Genomic DNA, 14,072 nt, shown 5'->3' with positions numbered 1-14,072 from the left:
GAAACTACGCCCATGTGTCATTCCGCATGACGCCCATAATACGCCCCTATTTCCCGAATGATAGCGGTGAACAGTTCTGGACGGGATTTGGCCGAACTGGTACCGAGTCAAGGCGTGGCACATGCGCGTTGCGTTCTCCACGCATGCGCAGACGCCGTAAAGACGCGATCCGAAAGTATGCGGTAAAGTCCGCGTCAATCAGAATAAGGGCCTATATCTCTATATATATATATATTTATATTATGTATTTAACATTTACAAAGGAGGATTGATTTTTCCGAATCATGATCAGCACAGGGGGAAGTATGCTTTTATATTACCCCACTGTGTAGCCTATCAGTAAATGTGGGCAGCTGTGCCTGACATTTACTTACCTGCTGCCATATTCTCCATTCTGTCTGCATCTAGCTGCAGTAGGTAATATCAGCCCCTGCCAACAGATCATACATAGATCCATTGCTTAATATCTACATTACACAGTTACAAAAAGGAAAAGCCACACAACACCAACATCGATCATGATTAATACATATACCCGATTGCGTGATCATTAAGGTTTGTACACCACTGTGTATGTGTGCCTTTCTTATGGGAAATGCTACCACTAACTAGGCCTTGCTTAACCTCCCTTTACGCTTCATGTAACGTCTGGCAGTAAGGGGACATCACAGTTGCCATTATTATTATTAATTAAAAATACTATAACTTTATTTTCCTAACTGCAATATAAAACCATCTAATTTACAGTATAAAAAAAACAAGACAAGAAAAGTGGGTGTTGAATTTTTTAGCCTTCTACGAAATGGGCTGAAGTACCACCACATGGTGTGATCCATTCTACTGTCCCAAGGTAAGAGTATAGAAACGTGTCGGCATGGAAACATGAATATGGAGATGGTTCTTACTCCATCTAGGGCACAAAGCTAGCTGCTGTGTGCCGTGAGATGGATGAAGTGATCTCCAGAGGCCAAATGGCACAGGTTTAAAGGGATATTTATTTTAATGAATAAAACAAATGTCCACAAAGAATCAGTATAAACTTTGCTAAGGTTAATAATGAGAGCATTAGGATTTGGGTGGGGATCTACAGTATATTGCAGTCAGTATTTTCCCTGCACAGAAACAAAATAACTCACCCAAATCTAATTCTCTCTGTACATTTTACATCTGCCCCCTGCAATGCACATGGGGGGTTATTCTAGTCTATTCTTTCTGACAAAATCCTTCTTAGATGGACAAAACCATGTGCACTGCGGGTGGGGCAGATGTAACTTGTGCAGAGAGAATTAGATTTGGGTGGGGTTTTTCTTCAAAGTGAGATCTATATTGAAGTGTAAAATCATGCAGTCAGTATTTTCCCTGCACAGAAACAAAATAACTCACCCAAATCTAATTCTCTCTGCACATGTTACATCTGCCCCCCTACAGTGCACATGGTTTTGTCCACCTAAGAAGGATTTTGTCTGAAAGAATGGACTAGAATAAACCCCCCGGTTTTGTCCATCTAAGAAGAATTTTGTCAGAAAGAGTGAACCAAAATAACCCCCTATGTGCCCAAGATTATTTATTTATTTATTTATTAACAGTTTCTTATATAGTGCACACACATATTCCACAGCGTTTTATATCTGGATGAATGAACAACACACTAATGCACTTGTTGAGCACCTCACTCCAAAACTAAGGGAAGCGGTGACAGGTAGGTCTAGGAGGAGATAACGAAGAAAGAAGAACTAACTTAAGACATCTCACATTCTAGCAGAGAGCTGTATAGCAATGGGGGTGAACTGGAAGAGAGGGTAGGTGGGTGGTCAGAGAAGCTGAAAGAAGGTTATTTAAAAAAGTCCAAATAAGCCATTTCATTTTGAAGTGTGAAAAACAGGTGTAGAATCCATTTCAGGCTCCCCATTAATTTAGATGTCCTGCTACAGAATTAGGGAACTCTAAATTTATTGTAGGCATGAGGAAATCACCCATATTTCCCAATATCTAAGAACATTGCTAGAGCAAATCTTGACATTTTTATTAAAATCAACGTTGCAGACAGCAAACTGGTGGACTCTGGGCCTCATACTTCAGAGAGGTCAGTAGTACCTATTAGTCCACTTTTCTATCTACAGTCAGGCAAACCGTTGAGGACACACAAAGCACAAATGAATTGTTTATGCCATCTCCAGCAGATGCCAATAACTTACTTGTGGATAAATTCAGCTAGGAGTGCACATTATTGTGTAATTTTAACAGGTTTTGCAAGAGAAGAAATATACACAATATAAACAATAAAAAAAACAAGTACTGTACCTCTAAACAAATGGCAGTAATAACATTTGGTGTTGGGCCAAGTTTCAAGGAGTTTAAAGTATTTTATTAAAAATTGGAAATATGGTGGAACTGGAGTCTGAAATTGAGGAATAAGCAGGCCACAGGTTGCCGTAGCAACAGTTACTGTATGAGGGAACGGAGTAAACAGGTGATTAGAGAATGTGTACAGTATACTGAGGTGTAGATGTATGAAGCGGTGATAAGGGAGGAGAAGTGATAAAGTGCCTGGTACTTTATCACCGGGTCAATCAGCTCCTGATCAGAAGTAATAGTATGACTATTCAATACATAGAAAATACATATTACCCATTACTGTATATGAACAGAAATCTTAGCCAAAGTTGCATCCATAAATTAAACAATGCCTCAAATTTTGTGTTTTTCGTTCATTTGGGCATTGCACTAAGTACCGAAGTTCTGGCAGCCATATGTAATTACTATTTATATATATATTTGTATTTATTTACGTAAACTGTAGAACATATTCTACAACATAATCCTTGGAAGATGCTGTAAAACACCAGTTAAATTTTCTTGTTAAATGCACATACAATACCAATTTACAACCCCACTTATAGTGAAGACACGGGACCCAATACATGTATAGCCATATCAAAAAAACAATTACAAATATAGGTCCTAAATAAAAACAAGAGATACTGTAAGTATAAACAAATAAGTCTGCATATAACCAAGCCAAATTTATAAACAGGTTCTATATAGTTAGAAATAGAACAAGTGCGCCAAAAGAAGCCGGCTTTAGTCAACTGGTGTAAGCGTCACCAACACTGTAAATACAACAATGTATCATTGGAAGATGGTAATACAGAATCGGAACAGGGAGCAGAGGAGGAATAAAACAGGAGGCATTTTGACTGGACCCTTACTTGACACCTGCTGGGGACACCCAGTTGTTTAACATGTCTGTGCATTTTTAGTCCACCTGTTTAGGGTCTAAAATATAGATTATATTATTGTATAGAAATGTTGTTTTTTATCATGTGATTTTATTAAACGATATTACACCATTTTAAGGTTCTTTTATATTTCGCCATATCCTCACATGAGGAAGTATTGTAGAAGCGTTTGAAGGAAATCAGGACATATGAGAGAGAGAGAGAGAGAGAGAGAGAGAGAGAGAGAGAGAGAGAGAGAGAGAGAGAGAGAGAGAGAGAGAGAGAGAGAGAGAGAGAGAGAGAGAGAGAGAGAGAGAGAGAGAGAGAGAGAGAGATATGAAGAAAAAAAACAACAGAAAGCTAGAAGATGAACTTACCAAGTGATTTCCCCAGTTATCGCTCAGTGTATAAGCTGAGCTATTCCAACAGTGTCACTCCTGATATTTAAGGGGTCAATTCTCCCTGTTTAGAAAAACATTTCCACTGCCCAGCATATTATTAACCAAAGCTTTGAGTTCCATAACTGCTGGGGTAATAGAGAGCAATCGGACCCTTCACTAACAATAACAAAGGCAGAAGATGTACCTATCAGAACTGAGACACCCACCCACCTCCTGGCAATACATCCAATCACCCTGTCCGAGAATGCTTGGACAGCAGGACAGTTCACACAAGTCACAACAATGTTCCAAGCAACCTGTTCCATGGAGAATGGCAAAGTCCACACAGAAGTCTATTGGAATTACAGGAGTCCATGTATAACCTCAACACGGTTCCCTGTGCTATGGTCTCCTGGCTTCCTCAAGTGCTTATGGATACAAAAAGGAGAAAGTCCTACATTTAAACACTGATAAACACAGGAGCTGGTCTGATTACATGACCCTAATATTCCAATATTTCTGTGGCATGGACGGTGGCTGCTTTTATACCTTGTGATTTTATTGTCTGGTACTGTAACTCTCTCCACATTCTCTCTCTCCAAAACTTAGTAGATCTCACCCACAATGAGGGCAGCCATTTGGCAGGCTGAACCATTAATTATAAGAATGTATCCTACCCATTTAATAGGAACTAGTAACACCAGTGAGCAGAGGCGGGCTGGGCCAGGGGGCAGAGTGCCACATGCCCCCCAGGCCGGTATGACTAGCTGCTGGCTGGGCCGCTGTATGCATCTTGCACACGCTGCTGCAGCCCAGCCATCACCGCTGCAGCCGCCGGCCACCTCCGTGTGTCCAGCACACTCCCGGCTTCCTGGCAGTGGCTGCACGAATATAGGGTGACGGCCTCTCCCAAAATGGCCACCACCTTATAGGAGACAGACACTAGAGGTACTGCTATACCTCTAGTGTCTGTAAGAAGAGAACAGCGCGGCCAGCGCTACCCGGAAGTGCTGATTCGGGTAGCGCTAGCGCGCTATTTAAATGGCACCCCTTGGTGACGAGCATGTACCCTGGCTCGGCTCCCCCCTGGCAAAAAATCCCCCTGACAATAATGAAACACCTGTCAAGAAGCATGAAACCCCTGGCAACAAGTGATATAGGTAAGCAGCATTAATATGGTATAATTATTTAGTTTAATGGGCATTACAGTATTGGCATTATGCTTAATGGGCATTATGGCATTATGTTTTATGGGCATTACATTGTTGGTATTATGTATAATGGGCATTATGGTGATGGCATTATATTTAATTGGCATTACAGTGTGGCATTATGTGTAATGGGCATTTCGGGGTGTGGCATTATATGTAATTGGCATTACGGTGTGTGGCATTATATTTAATTGGCATTACGGTGTGGCATTATGTGTAATAGGCATTACGGTGTTGGCATTATGTGTAATGGGCATTTCGGTGTGTGGCATTATATGTAATTGGCATTATGGTGTTGGCATTATGTGTAATGGGCATTTCGGTGTGTGGCATTACGGTGTGTGGCATTATATGTAATTGGCATTATGGCATTGGCATTATGTGTAATGGGCATTACGGTGTGTGGCATTATGTGTAATGGGCATTACGGTGTGTGGCATTATGTGTAATGGGCATTTCGGTGTGTGGCATTACGGTGTTTGGCATTATATGTAATTGGCATTATGGCGTTGGCATTATGTGTAATGGGCATTACGGTGTGTTGCATTATGTGTAATGGGCATTACGGTGATGGCTTCATGTGTAATGGGCATTACAGTGTGTGGCATTATGTTTGATGGGCATTATGTCTGTGATGGCTTTATGTGTAACGGGCATTACGGTGTGTGGCATTATGTTTGGGCATTACGGTGTGGCATTATGTTTAATTGGCACTATGTCTGTGATGGCTTTATGTGTAATGGGCTTTACGGTGTGTGGCATTATGTGTAATTAGCATTACAGTGATGGCTTTAGGTGTAATGGGCATTACAGTGTAAATTTGTGCAGCGCGCCTTCGGCGCGCACTTTCCCCATTTCTGTACATGTGTGTGTGTGTGGGGGGGGGGGGGGGGGGGATTGTTTAATCCTTGCTGCATACTAGATGGGAGAGGATAGGGTGGTGGAACGATGGGCCACTTGCTTGTGTTGCCCCCCAGGCTGAAAGTTGCCAGCCAGCCCCTGCCAGTGAGGCTTGACATACTTTATTCCCAGTCAATTGATGTGACTTTTCTCTGGGGTAGAAGTAGAATCATTATAGTCTCCGGGATGGCTGCGCACTGTAAATGCACGGAGCCTTCGTTTTCATCTCCAGATTCTTAGTAGAGACACATGAAGGAGAGGGTGTTGAGTGCAGCAAAGCAGCCATAAACTTTGTATTGGAAAGTCAATGCTGACACATCATGTATTGCCGTGAGCCACAGCATATGTGGACAGCAAAGCAAGGGTGTGAGTAACAATTCTGCTGTCAGAGGGATTAAGAACTAGTGACAGCACCGATGCCAAAGCGAGGATACTGTAGGCTGCATGGTTTTATATATACTGGTTTAACCATCAAAATGTCCATCTCAGCAGTGTTTAGATCATCAGTACACTTTAGTTGTTCTGTGTTCTGTCTTGACTATCATTAGTATTATCCTTTATTTATATGGCGCCACAAGGGTTCTGCAGCGCCCAATTACAGAGTACATAAACGAATAAGCAAAACAGTGACTTACAGTTGAATACAATAGAGTCTCGTACAGAGTACATGTACACTGAAATAAGGACACTGAAATAAGTATCAGGGTGGCAAAAAAACACAGGGCTTGATGCCATCAAAGGTGTTTTATATAAACCAGGCATGTCCAAACTATGGCCCTCCAGCAGTTGTGAAATGACAATTCCCATCATGCCTTGCCACAGTTTTGCTATTCGGGAATGCTAAAACTATGGAAAGGCATGCTGGGATGTGTAGTTTCACAACAGCTGAAGGGCTACAGTTTGGCCATGCCTGATCTAAGAGAAGGGAAAACACATGAGGAGAGAGGGCCCTGCTCGTGAGAGCTTACATTCTAAAGCATCTTACATTCAGACATCTATATTCAGTAAATATAAGACAATAAGGACCTACTGCAAAACAATAAATAAATGCCTAAAACCCCAAATAATAATAATAATAATAATTGGGCTGATGGGGGCAGGAATACATAACGTGACTTTTGTGCTATATAATGCGTAGGCAGATATGTGGCAGGTCTGTATAATTGCAATTTTACCCAATAGGATAGCATGCTTAGAATTCAAAAACTTTTGATAATATTTTTTTCCTAGCACTACTTGGGTTTAGCATCATAGGTAAAGTGGCCATGTTTTTTTTTCCTGCAAAAGTGAATTACATAACCGCTATGTACGCTTCAATTCCATCAGATATGCAAGGCCAGGTTGTGACTGAAACATTATAGGAGATAGAGAATAGACTTGGTAAAGCCGAACATGGTGCTTTGCAGCCCTGCTTATCCACAAAAGGGTTACAAGATTGCCGCTATACCACTGCTCTTTCTCCAGCATACCAAGCACCAGCTTCCACACAGTGTCCTGTCTCATTACAACATGGCGCTTGACTCGTCTTATGTGTTCATACAATTCCTGCTACTGAGGGAGCACATGAGTTCACATAGCTTACTCCAGACTGCGGATGAGGAGCCTGGGGGGAAAAATTGTGCCCAGTCTTCATTGGGAAAGAGGGGGAGGGAGTAGTGCATTGAAATAAGACACTAGTCAGTACGGTTAAGAGGGAGACCACCTGAGGTATATGGAGATGCCGAAGGGGAATAAAGCAAAATCCAGGATGTCAGAATAATGCACAGGCAGATGCATCACAAGAACAATGGTACTAAACAAAGAGGCCATACCTAAAACAAATTAAATATAAAAACAAAGACTTTTGGCTATATATGTTTATAATGTTTCATACAAAACTCAGACACTAGATAAATTGTCAATAGGAAATATAATCCCATAAAAAAAGCATAAATTAATCAACATTTTGAGGTTCCATAAAGTGGTTTATGCACCTTTACAATGGGGTCTGTGATCCCGAAATGTTGGTTAATTTAAGCACTTTATGTGATTATATTTACTGTTGAAAATTGATCTAGTCTTTAAGTGCTACTGTTTGTTTTGTAAGCCACATCCATTTTGTCAGAAGGCACCAGAGCAGTAACCAAGGGATGGGCGAGTGCCTCTTCCCCTCTCCATGGAGAGGGCAGCCAGCTCAGGGAGGTGGGGCCGCCTGGAGCAAAAAGGGTGGGACAAAGAAGAGCCACAGGAGAGGATTCCTGTTAGGGGGGTAGCCATAGTGAATGTGCTGTTTTAGCCACGCCCCCACCATGCAATGCCATTATTTTAGGCATTGCACTGCAGTGTGTGGGGCTAAAATGACGTGGTTCGCGTCATTTGACCCAAGGATCCCCCCACTGAGGGGGGGTGGATCCGCGGGAGCAGGGCGGCTCTGCGGGTGTGTTGCCCCCCATTCTAGAAGGGGGACCTCTATATATGCACAGACATGAATAAAATATATTTAAATAAATTGTAAAAAATCACACGTCTGTTAAAAAAAAACTAACATCAAAAAAGAATATTTGTAGCCAATACAAGGAATAGGTTAATTTGTCATTACAACATAAACATCCATGATAAGGAAAGGAGGAAACAAACGGTAAGAAATTGCTTACTTATGGAACAGTGCTTCCGCTCATACAGAACAGGAAGACTGGTGTGCATAGAAAAAGGCTTCCTGCCCACAGCACATAGCTTGAGTTTTGGAAAGTTCCTAAAAGATTTAAAACCTACAAATGCAAATAACTGCCAAATGTTATACTACGGTTTATATATATGACCATAAAATATTTTTACATGACACTTTTGCTAAGCAGCCATAATGAGCAGGAAAGCACCAAAGAGTTGTCATAATAATAAGTAAACTACATGCGAGAGCACTTGGCTCTGTCTGTACATGTTCCTGTTACCAGCACACCAGTAGTACTGTTACTACAGTACTGACACTCCCTTGACACTCCTCAGTGAGTAAACAGTGACCTGACCACAACCCATATCTGCCTTCTATTGAAATAGTTTTTTTAGGGAGAGGTGGCACCTAGCGTGGACGTCGGAGAGACGTATAGTATCATAAAATGACTTAAGGTCCATACACACTGGTCGATTATGCCCAGCGTGTATAGACAGCGATGATCAATTTAATCACTGAAGGGAATGCCTCTCCGTGCATACACGCTGAGCTGCTTTCCCCCTGCCCGGTGCGGAGGGGAGGACGGCATTGCATAGCGCAGTGCTATGCAAAGCCGCCCTCAAAGCCCCTTGTCTGTTGGTAATACCAGCAGATGAGCGTCTGTCCCGTCGATGATGCGGGAGCGCGCAGCAGTGCTCATCGCCGGGCCATACACACTGGGCGGCTTTGAGCTGAAAGTCGCCCAGTGTGTATGGGCCTTTACAGTACATCCAAATGTAGATGAGCCCCAAAGCAGTTAGAAAGGCCTACTGTACAAAAGCGGCACTCACGGATTTGAGTAAAGTCCTTTTATAATTTCAAGGTGGTACCATTGTCATCATTATGGCATCATCGACGTTTCAAGGCTGGTATGCCTTTTCATCAGGATGCGCCTAAAGTGCAAATAGTGCTTGTGCATGAAAGTAAAGTTTACTTTCATGCACAAGCACTATTTGCACTTTAGGCGCATCCTGATGAAAAGGCATACCAGCCTTGAAACGTCGATGATGTCATAATAATGCCACTTGTACCACCTTGAAATTATAAAAGGACTTTTCTCAAATCCGTGAGTGCCGCTTTTGTTCCCCTCTGGTCTCACCATGGGCCAGGGGATACAGGATAATAGAGATAGATAGATATAGATGCACAATGACTGTCACTGTTGTTTGTGCAAAGCAAGACTCAAATTTACTAACTTCCATGTTCACTCATTTAAATGCATATGAACTGCATTTGCAGAGAACGATCTTTAGGTCAGTTCTCAGATTTACTTTACACAGAATCATCTTCCCACAAATGTAAAACATAAAAAAAACAACTTTATGAAGGGCCGGTGTTTATCATCTTCCTATATGTCCATTTGTCTTAAACGTAGACTATAAAATAATTGGCCAAAATTATGGCAACACGACTCCAATCCATACTTCCAGATATCTTACACAAATGGGGTTTGTACAAGGCTGACATGAGGTCAGTAATGGTAGCATCCCAAGATTCATGTCCTGATCAGAACATGCTCCCAAGTCTTGATGCCAATAAGGCATCACCAATAAGTCCCACCTGACTTGTCCTATATCCCCATTATTGTTTCATTAAGCCCTTGAGCCACTGTTACGCACCCTTCAAGACTAGTCAGTCTTTTGGGGAGTCAAAGTAAGGAGGCACGAAATTAATTGTCGGCATTTGCCAATTACATTCTCCGCTATACTGTTAACTCTGAACACTCCCTTCACCATATTTTTGGCAAAATGAATACAGGTAGAGTATCCCTTATCCGAAATGCTCTGGACCATGAGAATTTTGTATAAGGGATATTTACAGTTTTTGGAATAATTTTGTTTTTAATACTTACCTGGTCCCTTGGTGGTACCCCAATGGTCCCATGATGTCCACAGTGTCCCCCGGTGTCCACGGAGGCCTTCAGGATCGCCTGCATTGCGTGAGTTCTCGGGCGTGGTGGTGACGTCACCGGCATGTCCGCGCACTCGCACAGTGCACACCTGGGACCGATGAAGACGCTGGAGAAGATCCTGAAGGCCACCGTGGTCATCCGAAGATTTGATAAGTATGACAAAATGGGGGGGGGGGGGGAACAACAACAAAATAATGAAATAAAAATAAAAACACGGTTTATGGAATATTTCGGACAATAGATCTACGGATACGGGAGACTCTACCTGTACATGTGACAATTTCAGGTTTTACCATTCATCTGAATGCAATCCAATGCAATCTTGTTTCATGGAACAAATACCCATCCACAATGGACCACTCAATTTCCATTGCGATGGGTTTCTACATATACCCCATCATTGGGGATTATGAGATGACAAAACACTGAGGGTCTGTACAGATTAAATGTGAGAATAGCTATAGCTACCTTGACTAGTGATGTGAAGCGATGAGAACACCTCCCACTGTCTTATCTGGGAAGAGCCAGTGGTAGAGCCAAGATGGTTGATGTCCCACGATTACATTATCCATTGCAAATGCTTCCTGTCTTACAGACAAAGGGCCAGATACACTATGCTTCAAAAGTAATAAAATGGAGTGATAAACAGCCAGCCAATCAGCTCCTACCTGCCACAGACTGTTTGAAAAATGTCAGGCAGGAGCTGATTGGTAGGTTGTTTATCACTCTCCATTTTATCACTTTTGAAGCTTAGTAGTAGTAGTACGTTTATTTATAAGGCGCCACAAAGTGTCTGCAGCGCCGTACATAGCAAACAAAAAACAAATTACAAGGTAATGTACAGGGTGTGTTGATAAAATACAGCATAAATAGGGGTATAGCTGGTAGAACTAAAATCAGCATCAGTTCAGAAGTAGGTGTCGAAATTGTCGAGGAGACTGAAGATGAAGTAGAGGAAGGGAAGAACAGGACAGGAGCACAGGTGAGGTAAAGAGGTAGGGTACGTGAGAAAGGAGGGCCCTGCTCATAAGAGTTAACATACTAAAAGGAGGTGGGTGGACGAACAAAAAACAATAGGATAAGTAGGAACGGAGGCAGGATAGGAGGATCAAAAAGAGGTTAGGAGGAGGGAAAGGCTAGTCGAAAAAAGTGGGTTTTGAGGGAGCGCTTGAAGGAGGTAAGGGAATCAGAAAGCCTGATGGGTGGCGGAAGGTTGTTCCAGTGCAGGGGGGCAGCGCGAGAGAAGTCTTTGACACGGGAGTGAGAGGAGGTGATAAGGTGAGAGGTCAGTCAGCAGTCAGGCTCAAAGGCAGACGCACAACTAAATCAATACACTCCTTGGGAATAGATCTAAAAAGAAGGACGTGGTCGTATAGCGCTGAGAAAACTTGCCCAGCCAAAATCGAATGGCGGAATCAATTTTCCTGACATTGTGATTTACAATCACGCTGCCCTTCTAAAATGCCTGCGAGACAAAAAAGCTTGGTATACATAAATACATCATTAGAACACTAGACATGACTAGCTTTCTTCAACCACATTACCAAGAGATAACAGATTATAATCACACACCTTTTTTGGCCCACAAGAAAAACATGGCACATTTCAATGCAAGATCAGTACCACTCCCTAAATATACCCCTAAGCCTGGATTTCGGGATGACATGGATGCTAATCCCTTCACTATGTGGATATTGGTGGGGATAACTACAATTTGATCCTTGGTTTCTCCAGAGAGAAGAATTATAACTTTCTCTGAAGTGTCCTCAAGGTTTGTTATGGTTAGCCCATATCCATTACCATTTATACAAGCATGCATCTATAGAAGACATTCAATTCTCACACATTTCTCAGAGAGGGGCCGGAATAGATTATTGGATTCTCTCTTCTCACCCAGTACCCAATTATAAAGCCATCTCCATTCACTTACAGTTCTAAGGAAAATTCTGTCTCATGCTGAAATTGCAGGAGGCAAGTCCAAGTGACTGGCCCACTTCCCTAGTTTAAGTATACCAATGCAAGACAAAGCCCTTATGCACTAAAGGTTCTGACAGCTATTAAGCATACAGAACTGTGATTGCATACCACAGTACCTACCTATCCACGCTCCAGCGCTTCCAAATGGGTACTTCCAAAACCCACTCATGACAAAAATGTAATCCGGACAAAAGCATGCACATATCTCCAATATTTTTGGCTTCTCCTGCAGGGTCATGCCAAAGCCAAACTTATAGCATTTGTACCATTCACCCCAGAATGTGCAATATTAGGTGTATTTGACCAAAACGTACCCCGGAGAGACAAAAATTGTTATTAGTGCAGGTGGCAAAAAAAACAACAACAATGCTTCAGGGTATGGATAGACCACAGACCCCCCAAAGATACCCTTATTCTCGACCAAACTTTACTTTTTGTTTTGGATGGATTTGGTGGAAACGATTTAAGATAAGGACTGTTTGTAACACTATGGGGTTCCTATATATTCACTCTCTACCTCCCCACACAACAAATACACTCTATTCTGAAGAACACTATGTTACCTCACCTCACTGGTGGCACAGGACCCGCCTGTCTCTCTGGCCTGGGGCAGGGGTTCCTAAACTCTTTAGAATCATGGCGCCCTAGAGCATCAGAATTATTATTTTTTTATGGCACAGTCAGGATGAAAGTTAATGATTTGCTTCTATTTATCCACATATGCTATGACTAAAAGCCACAAGCCCTGGATTTGTCTATTACATTGTCCATACAAATATGTCCTGGACCAACAACCAAAGGAACACCTGCAGGTGTCCTGAGACACCCTAGGGTGCACGGCACACAGTTTTGGAACCAATGGTCTAAAGTAGGCTGGCAGTTCCCTTCAAGGCTATAATTTTACATGAAAGAATAGAACAAATTAACTCATGCTTTGTTAAACAAAAAAAACTTTATTATAGTGCTGAAAGCTGTTATATCATGATGCTGTGTCTGAAGTTTTGCAGTATATTCAAGCCACGATGACTCAATTAAAAATATATATATATTTATATATATTTCTGAAGACAGTGCATGATTACATGGTAGTAGTGTCCTCACACCAAGTAGTGTTCATTCTAGCACTCCGCACCTTTCAAAACCTCCTCCCTGCCTGGGGTGTAGCTGTCTGATTTTGGTGTTCCCGATACAGTCTGGTCTGTACTGAGATACAGGCCACAAGATGATAGACACCACAGCAGGCAGTGACACCCCAGGCAGGGAAGAGGAACTGCACAGGTTTTAAAAGCTGTGGGTTGCTAGAATGAACACTAATGGTACCTGTAGATTTTCTAGTCAGTGTTGGTGCCATGTTTCTCCTTTGGCGATGCCCTCTCCTGCTATACATCATGCGGAACAATCCGCATTCCCAGATATTAAAGCATACTTGCCTACTTTTGAAAACTAGTTTCATGGAGATTATAGTTGGTAGTAGAATTTTGCACAGTGCCCTATTGAGGGGGTGTGTCATGCTCCACCCAAAGGGCGTGTCTAGTTCCATATATGGAGAGATTATGAAAAGAGATTGGGAACATGGCACCTAGAAGCGTGGGTGTGTACTGCTACATCTGAGAGGAATCTTTTATAAGGACTTATACCCAAATGTAGATATGTCCCAAAGCAGTTAGTAAGAGCTATTAGCTAAAGTGCTGGGAAATGGTGCTGATGATTCAATGTAAATGTATATCTCTCATTCCTTTTTCCCCAAAAAATGTAACAGTGTAATGTGGGCTAGGTGAAATGTGGGAG

General features: G+C 42.1%; 1 protein-coding gene across 2 annotated transcripts in view; it reads right to left on the bottom strand.

The window, feature by feature from the left end:
- The window catches only part of BCAS4 (breast carcinoma amplified sequence 4), a 50,670-nt gene that overhangs the window by 12,669 nt on the left and 23,929 nt on the right, over positions 1 to 14,072 (bottom strand). Inside the window, exon 5 of one of the 2 annotated variants that reach the window (XM_083146477.1) lies at positions 375 to 430. The exons of the other annotated variant lie outside the window; for it this stretch is intronic. Coding sequence (XP_083002603.1) covers positions 375 to 430 — 56 coding nt within the window. The remainder of the gene's footprint in view (positions 1 to 374; positions 431 to 14,072) is intronic. 2 annotated transcript variants of the gene reach the window in all.

This window comes from Crinia signifera, chromosome 6 (assembly GCF_055691185.1).
Source record: "Crinia signifera chromosome 6, ASM5569118v1, whole genome shotgun sequence".
NCBI lineage: Eukaryota > Metazoa > Chordata > Amphibia > Anura > Myobatrachidae > Crinia > Crinia signifera.
The sequence above is the reverse complement of the archived record's forward strand: the minus strand, read 5'-3'. Positions and strand labels throughout refer to the sequence as shown.